This window comes from Pelobates fuscus, chromosome 9, assembly GCF_036172605.1.
Source record: "Pelobates fuscus isolate aPelFus1 chromosome 9, aPelFus1.pri, whole genome shotgun sequence".
Taxonomy (NCBI): domain Eukaryota; kingdom Metazoa; phylum Chordata; class Amphibia; order Anura; family Pelobatidae; genus Pelobates; species Pelobates fuscus.
The window spans coordinates 76,355,521-76,376,266 of NC_086325.1; the positions used below are offsets into that span (position 1 = coordinate 76,355,521).

The 20,746-nt window shown below is 43.0% G+C and overlaps 1 protein-coding gene across 1 annotated transcript; it reads right to left on the reverse strand.

Moving 5' to 3' along the window:
• Nucleotides 1–3,976: 3,976 nt before the first annotated feature.
• MCTS1 (MCTS1 re-initiation and release factor) lies at nucleotides 3,977–18,623 on the reverse strand. The gene is made up of 6 exons (XM_063430978.1): nucleotides 18,477–18,623; nucleotides 16,865–17,017; nucleotides 14,412–14,509; nucleotides 7,904–8,037; nucleotides 5,741–5,808; nucleotides 3,977–4,161 (listed from the first exon to the last, which is right to left on the reverse strand). Exons 1-6 carry the CDS (start codon nucleotides 18,485–18,487, stop codon nucleotides 4,080–4,082), a joined length of 546 nt encoding a protein of 181 aa, XP_063287048.1. The 5' UTR covers nucleotides 18,488–18,623; the 3' UTR covers nucleotides 3,977–4,079.
• Between the last annotated feature and the right edge of the window lie 2,123 nt (nucleotides 18,624–20,746).

The following is a 20,746-nucleotide window of genomic DNA, read 5'->3' on the forward strand; positions in this document are numbered from 1 at the left end:
TGCAGAATGAAGCCTGCGTGTTGTGGCTGTTGCTCCACTTTGAGTAAGTGGAGTGAGAGTCCATATAAAGTCCCTTAGGTCCGCCAGCAGCCGTTAGAGTCGCTGCCTCTGATAATGCAGGTGGGAGCTTGTTCTCCGGCTCGTAATGGGTGCGGCGGCCATCTTGGATTTTGCCAAGCGGTCCCATCTTAAACATTTTGCCGCTCGGATGGTGTAGGTGGTCGTTGCTTCCCTGGTGGGGTCCGGGATAACCCCCCCGGCCCACAGGGGGGGTTAACCGGGCCCTCAGTAGGTGCGTGGGAGGTCCCGCCGGACTAAGAGCGGGAGATCGTCCATTTCTCCCGCCAGAGCCTCACGACAGGCCTCAATACCAGCTGCCCTGGAGTCAGCATTACCGGTAAGACAGGGGCCCATATCGACTTCTGGAGGGGTTACATGAGTCCCCTCTGCCTTCTTGGGCTGCTGCCTGTTCTTTTTTGGGGGGAGAAAAGGTAGTTTTGGGCTGATTATAAGTGTTTCATTGTGGAGCCGAGGTGCCCCACGTCCATCCAGCGCGGTGGTCAGGCCCCACCCCCCTATACCTAGTGTTTTTATGTTCCATCAACTATGCAAGACTTATATGTCTATGCCGACATGTTGTTATATGACTGTCTGTTAACCCCTGCACGCCAAAAAAAAATCTAAATTAGAAATCAAAAAAGGAAAATAAATCTATATAAATCCGCAACAAGCGTCAACATTGAGGCTTGGAAGGCCTGTAATGCCAGAAAGAGGGAGGATGGCGCCCATCAGCAGTTGTGGAATCTGTATATGAAGGCAATAGGACTGTCTAGAGAAACATACACATTCATCCGAGACCTAAATCTGGTAAACAAGTAAGTGCTATGGGGAGGCCGTCGATGATAGGGGGGGTTAAGACAGGAGAAAGTTGGGATATTCCTCCTGCTCCAGTGTTGAATGAAGGCCAGCATCCCTGAGCCACAGACGTGGGGGCTCTTCGAGTTCAAATCCATCCCTGTTGAGAAATAGTAGAAGGCCTTGATGGTGAGTCGCCAGCGATCGATCTTCCACCTGGGTGGGCGATGCAACAGAGTCACGCCCATGTAGGCCCTCATCCCAGTCGGACAAGTGTGGGAGGCAACAAGTTTATATGCAAACGCTTTACCTGGAGGTGTCCCACTTACTCCCACCCCTGGCCATTGGACTTCTAGGCCACTGTTGTATGCCACGATGGTGCAAGACTCAATTGTCGCCCAAAAGCAGTCATAGATTACGTCTAACCACCTCAGTATTTGCTCCACTGAGCACTGGGTCTTTTATAGACTGTGTTGGCCCTAGATCAAGGGGTAAGAAAACCTCCACCATCTCTGGAGATCCAGTTTCTGCTGATAGTCTGAAAGTGTCAGCTGAGGTATGTGGTGTCGGCCAGTGGTGACCGGGTCCATAGGGGGAAGAATATAGATCTGCAGTATAGTGCAGTGCCGCCTCCCCCGTCCAACGATTCAGTAGGCTTTACTGGAACCGCTCAGTAAGAACCCTGTTGGAGTCACAATAGAATCGGTCAGTGGACACCTCATTTAGTTCTGGGGACATGCAGCCCACAAATCGAGCCAGTGGAGATTGCTGGGAGTCAGATTGTTTTCAGGATCAGGTGGGAAGCACTCTCAAAGTGCGTCTGGATGCCATGATGTTCAGGCCCCGTCCCTCCTCTTTTGGGATTTTATCTACCCACTAGCGATAGCATGAATCCGCATTAGACAGACACATTAAAGGAACACTCTAAGCTCCATACCTGCTATTTCATATGTAAAGCTGAAAGCTCCTAAAAATAAGCTTTCATTAACTCCTATCTGATCTCTCTTAATCAATGAGCTAAACCCTGTACCCCTGAGCTTATCGCAAATATAGAGCTTACAAGCTTTCCAAAGGAAGCAGTGGTGATGGGGAGCAGTGTCTGTGAACTCTAGGTAAGATGTCAAATTGCTTTGAAATTGTTTGACTCCTTACAACAGGGCTGTGCCAGGGTACTCCCACCACCATAACCACTACAGCACTCTTTAACTTTTCATATATTTATAACTGTGCCGTAAAGATTTAGTAACATTAACATTGCTTTTATGCGGTTAAAATTGTATTTATTTTCTGTGTTGGTTTATGCAGGAAGCTATTTCAGCTGCTGACATTAATTTGGCTTGGGAGACATTAGGATTAAAATTGTTGTAACTCCTACTAATCATGCACAGACCAGGTTCCTCCTCATTATTATTATTGGTATTTATATAGCGCCAACTAATTCTGCAGTGCTTTACAATATTATGAAAGGGGGGGGGGGGGGGGGGATTTACAATAAATGAGACAATTACACAGTGACACAGGAACAATGGGTAGAGGAGGACCCTGGTGAAAACAAGGTGGAAAAGTAGCAGAGTTGGAGGTGAGAGTGAAGTATGGCTCTTTAGGAGAGCAAGAGACAGATTTGGATAAGTATAGATAAGTTACTCTGGGAGTCCATAAGCAGATGTGTTTTGATGGACATCTTAAACAATTGAAGACTAGGGGAGAGTCTGATGGGGGTAGGCATGCTGTTCCAAAGGAAGGGAGCCGCCCACGTGAAGTCCTGCAAGCGCAAGTTATCAGTAAGGGTGTGAGCAGCAGACAGGAGAAGGTCACTGGCAGAGCGGAGAAACAGAGAAGAGGCATATCTATGGATCAGGGAAGAAATGTAACGGGCTAGAGTTGGTTAGAGCTTTATAGGTAAGGTTTAGTATTTCGAATTGACACCTATAGGATACATGAAGCCAGTGTAAGGATCGACAGAGGAGCAATGGGCAGCAGCATTCATTACCGATTGTAGCGGGGCAGTTATGCTTTTGGGGAGACCAACTAGGAGAGAATTACAGTAATCCATGCAAGAGATTACCAGAGCATGAACAAGCTCGTTGGCAGCATCTTGTGTAAGAAAGGGTCGGATGCGGCAATGTTTTTAAGGTGGAATCTACACGTTCATGATCACGTCAGTCAGCAGAGAGAAGAGAGCTAGGAAGAGGAACTTGGAATGTCTGGATCTATGTCCTTGGAGTCTTGCTGGATTGTGTGCTGTCCGTGATGTGTCAGGGTCTATGTTGGAACTTGGCACTCTTTGTCAATTATAGCAATGGACAAGGAAATAAAAATGCATGCAGTGAAGGCATATTCCTACAAAATACAGTTTACATAAATACAGAGTGAACTAAAAGTGAAATTTGAAATTCTAGGTAACAATAACGGATTCAGAATAAAATCCCCATCTCCATTATAGTTATAAATTTTCTTTTTGTAGCTTAAAATTAGATTCACAATCCCTCTCTATGCAAATTATTTTCATTTTGTCAAATGGATGTTGCTACTTCCTCTGGTTTTCATGCCTTGGCTTATTACACTGTTACCTCCACTCACCTGGTCAGCTGGAAAGTAGGACACCAGTTTCCAGTAGGTATGATTTTAAAGGGGCACTAAGCACCAAAAAAAAAAAAGAGAAACACCGAGGAGAGGGACTGCTAACAACTCTTTGTTGCTCAGTCTTTGTCATAGATCTTCTGTGCTGCAATGTAATTTTAAGGATTGAATGACAGGTGTGGAACGTACTTTTTTTCTTCTTTTAAATGCGTTAAATTTAAACATTTGCTAGCACAATATATAAATGACATGTAGAGCTCTTTAAGACAGGTTGTGCTGGTTATTGACTGGTATGCTTTACGTGGCCTGCATTTTAGGGATTAATACAGGGCACACCAGATTCTGTGGACTACATCTCCCATAAAGCAGGCAAAGCATCAGGAGAGATGTAGTCCACAACATCTGGAAAGCCTAGTTTAATATATACTAAAACAAATCAAATAATTCTATTAATAGTTCACAATTAAAGACTGCTCCCCGATCTACAAACTATTAAGAGGATCAATGCACTGTTTGTATGAATCATAAAATGTTTAACATTATACTTATTTTATTAAGCAGAATTACAGCACAAAATGTGTTTTACATTCAATAACATCCATAAAAACATTTTTTTCAAGCAATCTGCATTTGTTCCAAGAGCTTCACTTGTAAGTCTTCATGTGCCACAAGCCATCATTTAAATAGTGAATATTTTCAATGCCGATTCCTTTATTGACTTTTGTACTGGTGGAGAATAAAAAAAGGACATTTACATAATAAACTTAGGTGCAAACTGAGAAATATTCTTCCAAATACAATAGCTTACAGATGCCTAATCACAAACCTCTCAATATGTAAATATAGGCATTTAACACCATATTCATAGTATAAACATGGGTATACAAAGAATTAAAAGGTAGCTATAATAAAGGGCGTTAGATGATTTAGTATTAAAGGACAACTGTCACTTAAATACATTTTAATATAATCCTTTCATCAAGTATTGAAAAATAAATAAAGTATGTTTAAAGAAAAATAAAAAACAGAAACTCATCCCAACCTTTTGTATAAGACAGAATCCTTCAGACATACACATGCACCTTCGGACAGTGTTTGAAAACAGACCAGCTCTATGGTCTTCCCTGCACAGAAGCAGGTAAGACCATAGAGACTGTCGGGTTATATACTAAACTGAGTATTCAAAGTGAATTTCGAATCTAATGCCAGAGTAGCCAGACTGGAAGCATAGTTGACTATTTTTATCTTTTAATTCTCAAAATAGTTTTTCTTCTGGTGCGCAAGCCTTGCCGCAGGCGAGCCCCTTTACTGGTTGAAACAATCAATACGGAATATTTCAGCCCATTTACTGCATATATAGGTCTGTCATGCATGCATTATTACATGGCTGTAATCAACAAGCCTCTGTAATAGCTGTATGAGTGTATGTACATATTACCACATGTACATATTGCCTTTTCTCAAGGAGCGTTTATACTGCTCAGTCTGACAAACGATCTCCTTACCCTAGAACCACTACATGGAGCTATACTAGATGTGGTAACTAGAATGTCCCTTTAAAAGTATGCTACTATAAAACTTAAAGGGACACTCAGGACCCCTAAAGCTACTTAAGCATGGTGTAGAGTATGAACTTTTACAAAAAGTGCAGATTTCAATAGAAATTGGCAATTTTATGAATTAATTCTGCTACATGCCACAGCTGTCAGACAACTGGTCCTGTTGCTTCCTGGTTGTTTAGCTCAGTATAACTAAATTTAAGAGGTAGCCAATTGCCCAGGGCATCTGCCTTGCAAAGACTTCTCTTTGAGCTGCATTGGGAAGTGTGTTATTGGACAGCCACAGAAGGTCTGGATGGGTTTAGATGGGGCTGGCTTGTAAAGGCTGCAGAGAAGGGAACTGCAGCTTTTGCAAACGGTTTTTAGATATAACCCCAAACAAAAATGCTCTTATTTGTGTAGAATTTACAAACAACACCCTCTTCCCATCCACACAGTGCAAACATTTTTCATTGTATGTTTGGGGCAGAAAATTGATTAAACCAACCCCAATGTGACAGCAGAGCACCATCAGAATTACACATAGGCAAAAGGACCACTTCACAGTTTGCAATGAATCGGATTTCTCAACAGCTACGCAGGGAAACGTTTTTCCATATAAAATTTATCAAGCCCAAAGTTTGGAATTTTGCTGCAAAAGAAGAACTTGCCCTTAGCACTTCCCGCTATAATGTGTAGATTGGTAACACCATCCAAACATGGAATCGTTTATGAACATAAACAGTAGCTGTTGCTTATAGACTTACATATCATCTGCAGACATCTTCATAACTCCAACACACAGGGCATGCTGCTTTCCTTCTGCCATTATAGCCTTAATATTATGGTTTAGGAAAAGATGAGCACACGGATCAATTTTAAATATCAAATTTTTGTTTACCAGGTGTCATTGGATATCTATATTACTTTATAACCATTAGAAGAATGAAGACTGAATTTAACTGGCAGCTGATTTAGAATTCAGTTGTGTAGCTATACACATACTAAAGCCGAAGCTCTAGCCAACTGAACAATCTCATAGGACAGTTTACGTAAAAAGGGTAATTTAGGATTTAGAAACTTATATAACAGGCACCTGATGAGCAAAAAAACATCGGGGAAAGACCATACCAGAAAAAAAAATATATATAAATAAAAACTTTTTTTTTGTTTTACTATAATACATTTTTCTAACACTTCCCCTTTCTTCTCGTTTCCCAGTTCTAAGACAAAATGCTAAGACACCAGAAGGGAAGAACAAAGCTTTAAGTAAACATTATGCTTTGATGTTTCTCTTTTATTAAAAGGTATCCCTTTAAGCAACATAACCTCTTCATCTTATTGAAGTGGTTATGGTGGAAAGACAACGTTCCGCATCTATTCTTTTAAAAAATATTTAATTCCAAACATACATACCTTTTTTGCTATGGGTGGGCCTGGAATACTCTCTTTCTTACTGGCATTATATGTATGTACAACTTTTGCATGCTGTGTGTCAGCACACACAGCATTCTAGTTCCAGATGCCCCTGGCTGAGTAAGTTTTACCATAGTGTCAAAGATAATGTTGCCTGGCTTTCAGGCAATTTACCTCTCTAACTTCTAATGGTTCTGTCAATTGAACCATGCAAATACTGCAGAAATAGCCATATTTACCTTGAAGAGTATAACAGTCAATGGAGGTGTTTCTGCTACACTGATTGAGTAGAAGATTGGATACGCACGCAGCACTCTATGAGAAGCACTGGATTGGACCACACCTGAGACCATGCCTGTTCCATTACTTTGCTGGAGAGGAGAGCAGTGCAATTGGAGCATTGGCCCTGAAAAAATGGCTGAAAAAGTAAAAAAAGCTTTCTAAAAATATCTTAAAGAGACTCTCCGGTGCCAAGAAAACAAACCATTTTCCTTCCTACCCCCCATCCCAAGTTGCAGAAGGGGTTAAAACCCCTTTAGTGACTTAACTGTATCCAGCGGTGATGTCCCTCGGCGCTGGTTCAGGGTCCGCCCACGCTCCTCCCCCCACCGACGTCATCCAGCAGGGGAGACCTATTGCGCATGCACGGCAGCCGGCGGGGGAGACCTAATGCACATGCCATAGGGAATTTCAGCGACGCTGGAGGTTCTCACATAGCGGGAGGACGTCCAGCGACGCTATAGCACACGGAATGTGTGCTATACACATGGAAGTGCCCTCTAGTGGCTGTCTAGTAATAATTACACTTGCAGGGTTAAGGGTAGTGGGAGTTGGCACCCAGACCACTCCAAAGGGCAGAAGTGGTCTGGGTGCCTGGAGTGTCCCTTTAATGAGACACACACGGTGGGTTGACCTATATAACTAGGGACAGGGACAATAGAGCGCTACGAATACCGGTTAATATTCCCAATGCTTTAGTGTTCCTTTAATTTGCTGCAATGGCCAGTTCTGCAGCAAATGAAATATACATTTCCAGGACTTACAAAATATTTGTGCAAATTTTTGTAATCGTTTTTTTTTAATGTCATCTTTGCAATGTTATGAATACAAATGCATTTAGGACAGAGTTTTTCTTCAAGTGGAAGAGAGAGAGCACACCAAATCATGCACTTCCTTTTTGATTCTGGAAATAGAATAATGGAAACCATTCACGTGAATGCATTAGATCAAAAAGTAAAGATGGTAAATTCTCCCAGGAGAGTCACCTCATAGTGCTTTGTTTTGGGACAGTGAATAAATACCTAGACAAAACATTCTAAGTTGGTATACCGATATTACCACCAAATAGATATCCCTTAACCCCTTAAGGACCAAACTTCTGAAATAAAAGGGAATCATGACATGTCATACATGTCATGTGTCCTTAAGGGGTTAAACAATAGTAGAAAGGAATCAGTCTAAGTTTGTTCACTGTTTAAGTGCCATTACAAACGTTTGCTCAAAAACAAGGATACAACAACCTTATCAGCTGCTGCAGTGTAAAGCTTGGCTCCAGGAGATGTGAGGCCCGGGCACATAATGTTTGCTCCGCTGAGAACAAATTTAATTGCTCCTTTATCAACTTGTTGATGTGGAAGAATAAAGGGAACTGTAAAAGATGAAAAAGGATTGTATTAGTGTATTAACATATCAATAAACATTTTAAATGCTTAACAGCTGATACGTTTCTGTTAATAGTTTGAAAGTCTATAGCATATCAAGAAGCACAATAAGAGGACAAGAAAAAGCAAAAAAAACATAACAAAAATATACATGTTGCTTTAATCATTTAATACCTTTAATTGGAGCCGAAAACCAATTTAATTATTTTAACCTTATGACAATGGAATTCACAACTCTGGGTGAATTACACACAAACTAATAGAAATGCCTAAAAATTTGAACTTTCACATCTGAGGTTATTGAACAACTTGGTTGCCAACTAAAAGTTAGCTGAAAAATGTAAATTTGTATTTAAAAAATATAAAAACCTGATCAGAAAAAAAAAAAAATCAGGAAGAGACCTTGCCCTTTTCCTCTGTTTTTTTTTTTTTTTTTTTTTATAAATTCTTTATTTATAAAGATTTTGATTTTTAGGGGCTAAGGGTACAGAAGAGAAACAGGAAGTAGACAGTTACGATTTAGTTCATACAGCATTTGCTTTTCCTTTCGTACCATTTTTCAATACATTTGGTTACATCATTTTTTCTAGGTGTTTGCGTTATTTGTTTATTTACCAAGTGCTTTCTTTTTATTCTGCAGGGTAGTTCAGTAGTCTACTGGTTGGGGTGGGATACAGAAAGAAAAGGGGAAGGATGCCCTGTTGAATTGCCCTTTTGTGGTTATTCTGGTGTAGTATCGTCTTACTAGGCTTTGGGTCAGGTTTGTCGTGTACCTTTCGGTTGTGTGAATATGCGGGTTGGTGGTTTGGGTTGTTGGCGTGTGCATGATGTTTGTTTGTCCCTTCGTCGCTTGTAAGATTGTGTAGCATTTTGATTGGTGTGTGTGTGTAGTCATCTGTGGTGTTGTTTAGTCGTGTGTGTGGGTGTTAGCTTGTATTGGAGTTTCGATCTAGAGTGTGTTGTTATTTCTGTGTGTGTCCTGTGGGATAGGCCGTGTTGCCCGATCCCTTTCGGTTAGTGGGTGGCTGTTGTCTGTGTTCACTGTGTGATCTTTTCCATGAGTTCATCTTCTCACCCTTTTGTTACCATAGTCCTGAAGTGAGTTTACCCCTTGTTATTTTCTGCGTGTTTTCGGGTGTCGGTTGTGATTAGTTAATCTCCCTCTGTGGGGGTGATTTGTGGGTTAGGTTGTTCTTTGAGGGGTGTGTTTTGAGGTGGCCATTGTCGTGCGGTAGGTTTGTATGTTGCGCCCTCGTGTGAGGTTTGTCCCCCTTTGTTATTTAAGGTAGGTTTGGGAATTCGTAGAACCAAGGGTCCCAAATCTTATTGAAGTGTTTAGTTGTGTCGTGAATTAGGGCGGACATTTCGTCCATTTTAATTGTGTCTTTGATTTTCCACTTGTCTAATGCTGGCATGTCTGGGCTTCCCCATTTTTCTGCAATTGCTCTTCTTGTGGCTAGAGCAATTTTGGCAATAAGTTTGTTTTGGGCCCTTGGAGTGCCTGCCAGGGGTTTGGACAAGAGCCATATCCATGGGTCAAGTGGTATGTTTGTATGTAAGACCTGTGATACCATAGATGCTATTTGGTGCCATAGCTGCGCTGTGTGGGGACACTCCCACCACATGTGGAGGTACGTTTCCTTCTGTCCGCAGCCCTTCCAGCATGAGTCGTTGTCTGACCTGCCCATCTGTTTGAGTTTTAGAGGGGTGAGGTACCACCTCATGCGCGTCTTGTAAGCTTGTTCTTTATGGTTAACGCATATTGAGATGGTGGCTGTGGCTTCCAATATATCGGCCCAGTCTGATGGGTCCTCCGCAGGACCTATGTCCCTCTCCCAAGCCGACACGTATGTGAGTGCTTCGTCTTTAACATGTTGTATTATGTGTGAGTATATCTCTGAAATTTGGCCTTTGCGTGCGTTGTTTGTAGGCATTGTTTTTCAAAAAGCGTCTTCGCTCTGGTCCCCCCCCATGACATTGTCGGTGTTTCCAGAAAGCTTTTTATTTGTAAGTGTCGGAACATGTCAAAGGTGCGAAAAAGGGTGGTTTGTGGGAGTTCTGTGAATGGGACCGGTTGGCCATCTTTGCAGAAGTGGTATAGCCTAGTGAGGTCATTATCTTCGAAGCGGGTGAAATCTTTGGGTGTCATGCCCGGGTGGGGAATTGTGAGATCCGGAGTATGGGGGTTAGCGGTGATGGTTGAGTTGTGAGCCCACTTTTGCGCGTTATTTTATCCCATACCTTGATGGTGTTTAGGATTGCGGAGGATGTTGGGGTAGGGGGGGTCTCGCTGGCCCAGGCAGCCATATGTACATGGAGGGGGAAGTCCCTGCCAAAAATGTCATGCTCTAGGTCGACCCATCTCTTCGCCCCTGGCGTAATGTGCCAGTTCTGTGCTTGCGTTAGTTGTGCAGCCTGATAATAGTGGGTGAGGTGTGGTAGGCCTAGACCACCTTGTTTGTTGGGTACGTATAAGGTTTGTCTTTTTATTCTGGCGCGTCTGTTGGCCCATATAAATTTATCAATCTTGGTTTGCAGCTGTTTGAAATCTGTGCTGCGTATTGGGATCGGGAGGGTTTGGAACAGGTATAAAAGTCGCGGTAAGGCGTTCATTTTGACAGATGCCAGCCGTCCTAGCCATGATATCGGCATGTTATGCCATCTGTCTATGTCGCGGGTGATATTTTGGATTGTAGGTGTGTAGTTCAGGTCGTAGCAGAGGGAAAGGTCTGCCAGGATGGATATGCCCAGATATTTTATATGGGTGAGTGTGAGGTCGAATGGGTATATGTCGTGTATGGCTGTCTTGGTGGCGGGGTCTATATGTATTGGGAGGGCTTCCGTTTTGTTGATGTTGAGCTTGTATCCCGAGACCCTGGCGTATGCTTCTAGAGCGTTGAGGAGTGGTGGTAGGGATGTTGCTGGTTCTGTAATTGTGAGGAGCAGGTCATCTGCGTATGCCGCCGTTTTGTATTCTTCCTCGCGTATTTTTATTCCTTTTATGTCCCTATTGAGTCTGAGCGTTTGTAGGAGTGGTTCTAGGGACAATGCGAAGAGCACTGGGGATAGTGGGCATCCCTGGCGTGTACCGTTATGGATTGTGAAGGTCGGGGGTGTGTGAGTGGGAGGAGGTGTGCTTGTGGTGTGGCGTAAAGTACCTGTATGGCGTTTATGAATCTTCGTGGGAGTCCGAATTTTTCTAGGGTGGCGAATAGGAAGGGCCATAACAGTCTTCTGTCAAATGCCTTTTCGGCGTCCAGTGATAGGAAGAGGGCTGGGATGTGTCTCGTGTGAGCTGTCCAAATGAGGTTGTATGTCCGTCTTGTGTTATCGCTCGCCTGACGTGTTGGTATGAAGCCTACTTGATCTGGGTGTATTAGTTTGGTTAGGTTGGGGCTTAGGCGGTCCGCGAGGATTTTGGTGAATAATTTAATTCCACATTTAGGAGTGAGATTGGTCGGTAGTGTCCAGGTTCGAGGTTTGTTTTGTTAGGTTTGGGGAGGAGACATACATTCGCTTGTAGCATTTCTTTCAGTGGTTGGTCTACCTGTAGTATGGCGTTGTATAGTGTGCAAAGGTGTGGGATTAAGATGGGGGCGAATGTCTTGTAGTATAGCCCAGTGAACCCGTCTGGGCCCGGGCTTTTGTTGGGTTTTAGAGCGTTTATCTTTCCCGCGAGTTCTTCTGGTGTTATGGGGCTGGCTAAAACCTGTGCCGCTTCTGTAGTTAGAGAGGGTAATGGTCTATTAGTGTTTTGGCTGATGTTGGGTGTTGTCGTGTTTCTGGGTTATGGTCGTATAGGGTTCTGAAGTAGTCTTGAAAGACTTTGGCGACTCTCTCTGGGTTCCTCTGTGGTTTCCCCTCTTGGGGTGATTATTTTGTGTATCTGTTTGTTTTCGTTTCGTTGTTTGAGTCTGCGGGCGAGTAACGTGTCAGCTTTGTTAGCCTTGTTGTAGTATAGCTGTTTTGTCCAAAATAATGCTTTGGTCGAGTCTTTCGCCATGTATTCTTTTATCACTCCCTTTTCCTCTTTTTGACAACAGTCATCAACTGAGCAGATTCACGAGCAGCAGGGATAGCCTGAACTACTGCAGCTCTGATATCCCTAAAAAAAAAACTGTTCTAATGAATGTTATGCTTTTGTCACATTAGGTACTGACCAGGGCCGGACTGGGATAAAAATTCGGCCCGGGCATTTTTTTTATCACAGCGGCCCACTAAGAAGGGGGCGGGGCAGAGAGGGTGTGTTTTGTCATCACTAACGACAAACACGCCCCCTCTCAAAGTGCAGGCCAGGGCAGACCATGCGCAGAGCTCTGCTAAAGAGCTCTAGCATGAGAAAAAATCCCTGTATTAGTTCTGCACAGTGCAAGTAAATTTAATAACATGCTTGCACTGTGTTTCCTTGCAACTTGTCTCTGGTGTCTCTATAAATGGATACCAGGAGACAAAAAGGCCAGGAAAGAGTATTGTGCATGTGTTTGGAGCCTGCTTGTGGTATTGTGTGTGTGTATAGAGTGAGCCGATTGTGGTGTGGTATTATGTAATAAGGTCGGTTTTAGTCGTGTTGTGTTTGTGGTGTAATGTAATGCATATGTGGCTAGGGGCTGTAGAGAATGTGTGTATAGGGGATGTAGCAAGTGTGTGTGTGTGTGTGTGTATAGGTGATGCAGTGTTTGTAGAGAGTGTGTGTTTAGGGGTGTAGTATGTGTTTGCTTACAAGGAATCTAGTGTGTGTATAGGGGATCCAGAGTGTGTATGTCAGGAATGTAGTGTGTGTGTGTGTGTGTGTATATATATATATGTATGTATACATATATGTATGTACATATGTTTGGAAGTATTGTGTATGTGTGTGGTGCAGTGTGTTGGGGAGGTTCTGTGTGTATGTGAGGGGTGCAACATGTGTGTATGATGGATGCTGTGTGTGATGTGTGTGAGGGTGCTGTGTATGATGTGTGTGTGAGTGCGATGTAAGTGAGAGTGCCGAGTGTGATAGTGCTGTGGATAATGTGTGTGAGGTGTGAGGGTGCTGTGTGTGAGGGTGCTGTGTGTGAGGGTGCCGAGTGTGATAGTGCTGTGTGTGATGTGTTTTGTGATAGTGCTGAGTTTGATGTGTGTGAGAGAGTGCCGAGTGTGATAGTGCTGTGTATGATGTGTGTGTGAGTGCCGAGTGTGATAGTGCTGTGTATGATGTGTGTGTGAGTGCCGAGTGTGATAGTGCTGTGTATGATGTGTGTGTGAGTGCCGAGTGTGATAGTGCTGTGTATGATGTGTGTGATAGTGCTGAGTGTGATGTGTGTGTGAGTGCTGAGTGTGATAGTGCTGTGTATGATGTGTGTGATAGTGCTGAGTGTGATAGTGCTGTGGATGATGTGTGTGAGTACTGAGGGTGATGTGTGTGAGGGTGCCGAGTGTGATAGTGCTGTGGATGATGTGTCAGAGTGCTGAGGGTGATAGTGCTGTGGATGATGTGTCTGAGAGTGCTGAGGGTGATAGTGCTGTGGATGATGTGTGTGAGAGTCCTGAGGGTGATAGTGCTGTGGATGATGTGTGTGAGAGTGCTGAGGGTGATAGTGCTGTGGATGATGTGTGTGAGAGTGCTGAGGGTGATAGTGCTGTGGATGATGTGTGTGATAGTGCTGAGGGTGATGTGTGTGATAGTGCTGAGGGTGATGTGTGTGAGTGCTGTGTGTAAATGTTATGGATTGTGTTTTGTGGTAAATATACAAATAAATAAATCTAAGCAGGCATTATGTCCCCCCCCTCCCTTCTTACCTTTTAGCCTGGGAGGGGGGGGCCGGCATGGTGGTATCTGGGAGGGGGTTCAGTCGCTCGCCCAGCATCCCTGGTGGTCCTCGTGGTGAGTGAACTCTAGCCTGCAGGCTAGAGTTCACTCTCGCGAGATCCGGTCGTTGCCATGGCAACGCGCCAGATCTCGCGAGAGGAACCCGGCGGAGCTGCAAGATAGAGCTCCGCCGGGTCCTCTCTCTCCCTCCCTTCCTCCCCAGCCGCAGGTCTATGAAAGTGGGCCGGTGAGGGAGATCTTTGATCTCCCCACCGGCCCGTCGTGGCAAACAGCGGGGCCGGCGCTCGGATAGTGCCGGCCCTGCAAAGACCGGCAGGGGAGATCCTGGGACCTTCCCCTGCCGGCCTCGGCCCATGGCCACCGCGGCCCACCGGGCACTTGCCCGGTGTGCCCGATGGCCAGTCCGGGCCTGGTACTGACGATGTAGTGATCACAGTTATCGGATATGAGACAGCTTTGCTTCAAATATTTGCTAAAGATTAAGCAAATATTTTACTAGTAAGAAAGTATGCATGTTTCAATTCACATTTTTATTTTGCAGCCAATACTTACATTTGTGTAGTAATCTCAGTGTTGGATAGAATGGTCCCTCCCTTTGCCTGAAGAATAGCAGCTCTCCATTTACTGTTAATATTTCTATATGTTCATGGCTGTTAAATCAGAAACAAGTCAAAGTATAGATAATGTTAACAAATGGCCTATGATGATTAGTACTATTCTTGCCCCATCAGTTAGCAGTAAAGTCCCTTGCCAGCACTTATCTGAGTAATGATTGTGTGCTTGCTTGCTGCCTGATTCATTGTTTCTCTAGGAGATAAGTATTGGTAACAGGATAGGTAACAGCTGATGTGCCATATGTCCCAACTACTAATAAAAAGCATTTGATTGGACAATGATCATCAAGATATGGGAAGTAGCTTGATTACATTTGAGTGGACAGTTCAGCCTTAGAATAGAAGGTTGTTTGAAGGCTGGACTAAAGATAAATGTATTTTTGGGGGGGTATTTGGGAGGGGGGAGGGAAGATTCACACATATTACTCGTGTGACAAATGCTCCTTCCCACAAACGTTTGTGCCAGACTGCTGGGGAAGTGTGGAAGCCGGCCTTCTGCCCACCGACTATGGTCCAAGTCTGAGACCCCGCCCAGCCGCCTGCGTGCCCCTGGTTCAGCACTTTACCTTAATTCGAATGGAACTGAATGCTAGCTCCCTGGCGGCCATTTGCATGAATCAAACCCACAAATGGTCATCAGTGGAACTTAACCGCGACCACTATGGAACTAATTTCGGCATGAGGACTTCGTAGATTTCCAGTCACCTCAGCGGGACTTAGCCGTGAATGTTATGGAGCAGTTTACGGCATGATGTGACCGTTCGGGTCCAGGACAACTTGGTCCGGGGTTTTGGACCACTTTGCAACCTGCCAGGAGAGCGCTTTTCGGAGGGAAGGTGCCTGAGATTAAGGGGAACAAACGCTACCTGAGAGCCGGGGCGGAGCACCCCGTATTTCGGATGCAGGTGCTCCCGAAAGTTGACTGTCAAAAGCACCAAATGCCCTGGAACTATTTTTGGCATAGGAACACGTGTGCGGCCGGTCAGAACTTTAACATGGTGGCGTTTTCCCTACACTGCATGTATCTGAGGGCTATTTGGACAACTTGGACGCTCAGATCAGGGCTATTTGGGGATGTATTATATGTTATGTTTTGGGGTACTTATATGTTTGTGTTTGGCCCTCTGTTCCTGTGAGATAATTAGATTACCAGTATTCAACTCAATTATCTTCCAGGCCCAGAGATTCCTGGGAGGGGCTTGTGTTGAATACAATGGAGACCCCATGCTGGGGTCTGTGCATAAAAGGCAGAGTTTGGCTTATTAAAATCAGTTGTACTCCCAGAACTACAGGTCGTCTAGTTACCGGTAGGAGAAAGGACTAATCACTGCTCAGCCCCTTGTTCCAGCTTGTGGAGGATTCCTTGTAAGGACTTCAGCTGACAGTACTGTCTGTCTTCCAGTCCCTGGGAGGGAATAGAGCTAGTCCCCTATCCTGTCTGCAGGACAGAGAGGCTCCAGGAGGATATCCAGTCAAGCCATGGCAACCGAGGTTTTCCCCTGTTCCAGCTAGGAAGCGATCCTTGGTGGAGGTACCCATCTGGGGTACCAGGAGCTCCGCTACAACAGGTTTCAGACTGGCCACCATAGTCTCATCGGAAGCTCAGAGCTGGAGGGAGCAGTGGGAAGTGGCGGACTTCCTCTACAACGACCCTTTGGGGATGTATAGATGTTTGTCATGTATTTATTGCCCTGTGGCCATAGAACTTCAGAGTAGAGGGAGTCGGAGGGCACTGTGGGGTCTCCTCTACGTGAAGGTTTTATCTAGCTTCCTCAAGGCCGCAAACCGTGTCCTGAATATTCGGTTTGCCACCACCTTGGTCCACTCTTTTGTAGTCTGGAGTGACTAGGCAGCGCTTCCCACCTGACCCGAGTGTAATAGTTACAGCACCATGGCTCGAGTGAGCCGACTAGTTCGGTCCCTCTGACTCCAATGCTGCCAACACCTTTGTCCTAAAACTATTATTGAACTTGTACATATTGGTTCTTGGTTTCAGTTTCTTAATATTAGAAGCCTCGGCTTGCGCTACCTTATCCCTTCCCTTCTTTATTTTATTTTCTCTCTCTTCCCCTCACACCCATTTACTATATCGGCTCTTTACAGGCCAATACTACATCGGTTCTTTGCAGGTCCCCCCCACCCGCCCCTATATATCCAGGAATGCAGGCACATATAGAAACCCCCTCTCTTTCTCTCTCATTCTTCCTTCCCCTGAACCCCCAACACGCAAGCTGGATTTAAACTGTTTTAGTTACACGTGGAATCTGATAAAGTTTATGTTGCATCACAATCCATGATGGCCTATAAAAGCTGAGACTTTCTTCTTGATCCAGCTGTTGTAAAGGCTGGGAAGATGTAGTACAGTGAGAGTGTTTTCCCTTAGACACTTACCATCTTACAATCTTAACTGGGTCCTTTTTCGGCATTATCTGGTTAAGCCATTGATCTATCCCAGGAAACTGTTCATTCAGCTGATTTTTTATGCCTTTTATCACAGATGTCTTTAACTGAATGCAGTTGGAAACATTTTCTTTCTCATCAAATCTGCAGAAAAAAAAAAATTTATTTTCAGAGGAAAGTTCTGTGTGGCACTAGAAAAAAAACAGCATGTCACTATGTAAAAACTGAGACATTGTGATTTTCTTGGTCAGATCTGGTGAGGGCAAGAGAAAAAAAAAGTACAGCCCATTGGCTCCCCCCCTTCCTGTAGAATTATAGATAACCCCTGTTTTGTGCTTTTGGACCTCAATATAAGCTACGCTCAGTGTTGAACATATTTTTAAACTCTACTTTCCATGATAAAAACTAATAATAATTCAACGTTTATTCTTAAGAAATAATTGATCATGAAGGTTTTAAACTATTTCACTGAACTTGAGATTAAAGATATGTAACCATGTACCAACAAATGTATTTAACTAAATAATGCTATGCATTATTGTCTGTTTAGATATGAAAAATGTTTAATCTTAAAATATAATTACTACAAGGCTACATCATCTTGTAAATACTGAAACGGGGACCGGTGCTGGTTCTAAAGGAATATCAGCTTATTTACTAAAATGAGCAATTTAAGGAATTCAAAGTGCATTTTAAATTCAAGGACAAAATGGAAGCGTGACTGACTAGGAGAATTTTTCCATTACAGCTACTTTTGCCTAAATTCATTTTGAATACCCAACAGTTCTAACATTGGTAAATAACCATATAAATTGTATACAGCCCCTAGAAGTGGAGTTAACCCTGGCTGGTAATTATTGCACTTTATCAAATACTGCAATAATTACCACTGCAGTGTTAAGGGACCTGGGACACTGCACCCAAACCACTTCCATGAAAGGAAGTGATCTACTTGCCTACTGTGTCCCTTTAGGTCCATTGTGGTTTGACATGCCTGATACTGAGGGTATAGAACAAGGGGAGTTGTACAAACTTATGTCTGGAATAAGATGTTTACAGTTCTCCATATTATGATTTTTGAGACATGACTGCACTATTTTATAATAAATACATACCTTCCAGTAAAATGCCATATCAGGTAACTTACCTAGGACCATAACAAACCATTTTCTGGACTGACATTACAAATGCTAAAGTGAACCTTAAAACCAACTGAGATTTATATTATGCACTAAAAAAAAAAAAAAAAAAAAAAAAGCATTCTACCCACAGAACAAGAGTGGGGGAGACAGAAGAAATGCAAAAAAAGCACGCAGGCTTCAATCACCTGGAGGTGAATTACCCATAGACCATGCTGTGAACAATTACCAAATGTTACAAGCTCATTGTGTATTATACATATATAGCATTATCAGAGAGCATGGGGTCTATCTGTACATGGGAAACAATCTCCATGGAAACACATGGGGTGTACCAGAATCACTCCTTATACACACACAACCCCCATGTACTGATGTCACTGGAGAGCTGCAGCTCACTGCAGCACAATAGGCCATGGCCCCTGCATGTTATGGAGTGCGAGACAGGTCATTGATTCACTCACTTTTTAAACATGATGACTCTTCGCAGGGCCCAGCGGCTTCTAAAGGTTTAAGGGGTGAGAGAACTGTTTCACATCCGGGTCACAGGGAGCATCAGTAATCCAACCACGCTGGTGTTCTGGCAACTACACCTTCTAAGGGAAGTGATGTCATCCGCAGGAAGTGACGGAGTGCTGGCGGATGTAAGATATTGCTGGCGGAAGTAAAGCTCCATGCTAAATGCTAAAGAAGCATTCTTTGATAAGAATGTGAGGGTTTCGGGGTCATAAACAATACAGAAGCTATTAAAATGCTGTTGGGTTGTCAACACATGTAGGGCCGTTCACTGAAGTGTTAATGGTGGGGAATGTAAAGTATATTTAAAATTTAACATCAAAATAACCGAATTGAAAACATTCTCCAAGTCAGATATGGTTTCAGTTTGACTATGTCAGTCTAAAATTCACTTTGATATCTCAACAATTTATACTTTGGCAGATAACCATGGTAGAAGTTAAACTGTAACGATAAATTATTTTCAGAAAAAAAAAGTTTTTTTAGTACATGCTTTTGCATTTGATAAACAATTTTTGAAAGCTTCATATTCAATATTTTCTGTTATACCTATAAAAAAATGTTTAAAAAAAAGTTATTACAATGTATTCCGGTACGCCATTATTTTACATCTTGATCCCTGGCATAATACAGTTATAAAAAAAAAAAGCAGACCTGTCAATTTTCTGTAGTTGATAATCCTCGAGCGCACTAAGGTGGACATCTTTGCTGCCTTACTCTTGTGCCAATCCTATCTCCATAAGTGTTAAAGACATTTTAAATAAAGCTGTGCTAGGACAATGTGTTATATTGGGAAATATAGCAGTCTTCAAATTTGCCTGAACTCCAAAGTGACCTAGCATTTGTAAAAGTATATAGTAAAGCTAAGTTGTGTTTAGTTATATACTTTAGATATTTCAATTCTTATATGGAATTGCAGCACCAAATTTCACTTTATTTCCAAACTATACTAGATCCACTTCTTGACTGGCCTAGCAGGTCTTGATTTCTTTTGTGATCACAGCAATAAATCAGTACTATCCCAGAATTGGTTCCATAATTATTGGTTTAGCTTTCTTCTTTAACCTGTTAAGGATGGAGACAATTTCTGAACCAAAACGAAAACTTGAATTTGAGCTGTAGGTTTTTTCCACTGTAACTGAAGAGTTTCTTTTTAAGTACCCCAATTTATATCACATGTTTTGGTTTTTTTTTTTTTAAGGAGAGAAAGGCTTTAATATAGGATACTATAGGTATACCTAACATAATATTATGTATGTATAAAATGTACAAAATGTCTTTGTTTCACATTTTTAATTATAATTTTTACACATCCAAAAACAACGAATAATAATAAGGGGCAGAGATAAGTAGCAGAGTGAGACAGGTGCCATTTCTTTCTCACCCAGCCACTACTTATTGGCGACAAGTGGGAACCCTAAATAATAAGGTCAGGTGGATCTATTGTCTCCTCCCCCAGCGCACACCCATTGGCAGCAGGTGTAGGGCCTAATTTATATATTTTCCACTCCCAGCCACCACCCATTGGTGGCAGATGGGGACCCTAAATACTAAAGTGGGGGTGGATCTATTGTGGCAGCAGGTGGGGGCTATAAATACTAAGGGGAGTGGACCTATCCCTCCCCATAAAAATAAACCTCCTCCCGTGACTACGGGTCTCCAAGCGCCTAGTCACATTCCCCCCCCCCCCCAAAATACTCTACCTACACCCAAATAAACTAAATACCTGTAAAATAGGAAGATGAATAATTACCATTAGATGTTTTCTTTCTTCAGCCCCAAAAAGGCCATATAAAAATCCATAAAGTCAAGTCGCAAAAAGAAACCACACTTAAAGAAAAATCCAAAGGACAAAAAAAAATAATCCATCTTCACCCCTAGGGCTGCGTGCAGACTGAGCTTGCAGAGCAGGAAAAGCCCCCATGCCTGGCTGCAGGTTAGGACACTAGGTCCCCTATTTATTTTAAAGGCACCTAAAAATAGTTAATTATTTGATCACCGCATGTTAGGTCAGGACAGGGGGGAAGATTTAATCTCTCTTTTTTTTTTTAATACGTATTTAGCTATTTACTTAGTATTAGTTCCAAAAAAAGAAGGGCTTTTTGTAGTTTTGGTCTTTCAGTTTATAGCTCGCTAATCCATGTGGGATTGCCATAATCATACCAAAAAGAAGCTATCAAGTAAAAAGCTCCCTAATTTAGTACCCTGAAATATGGCT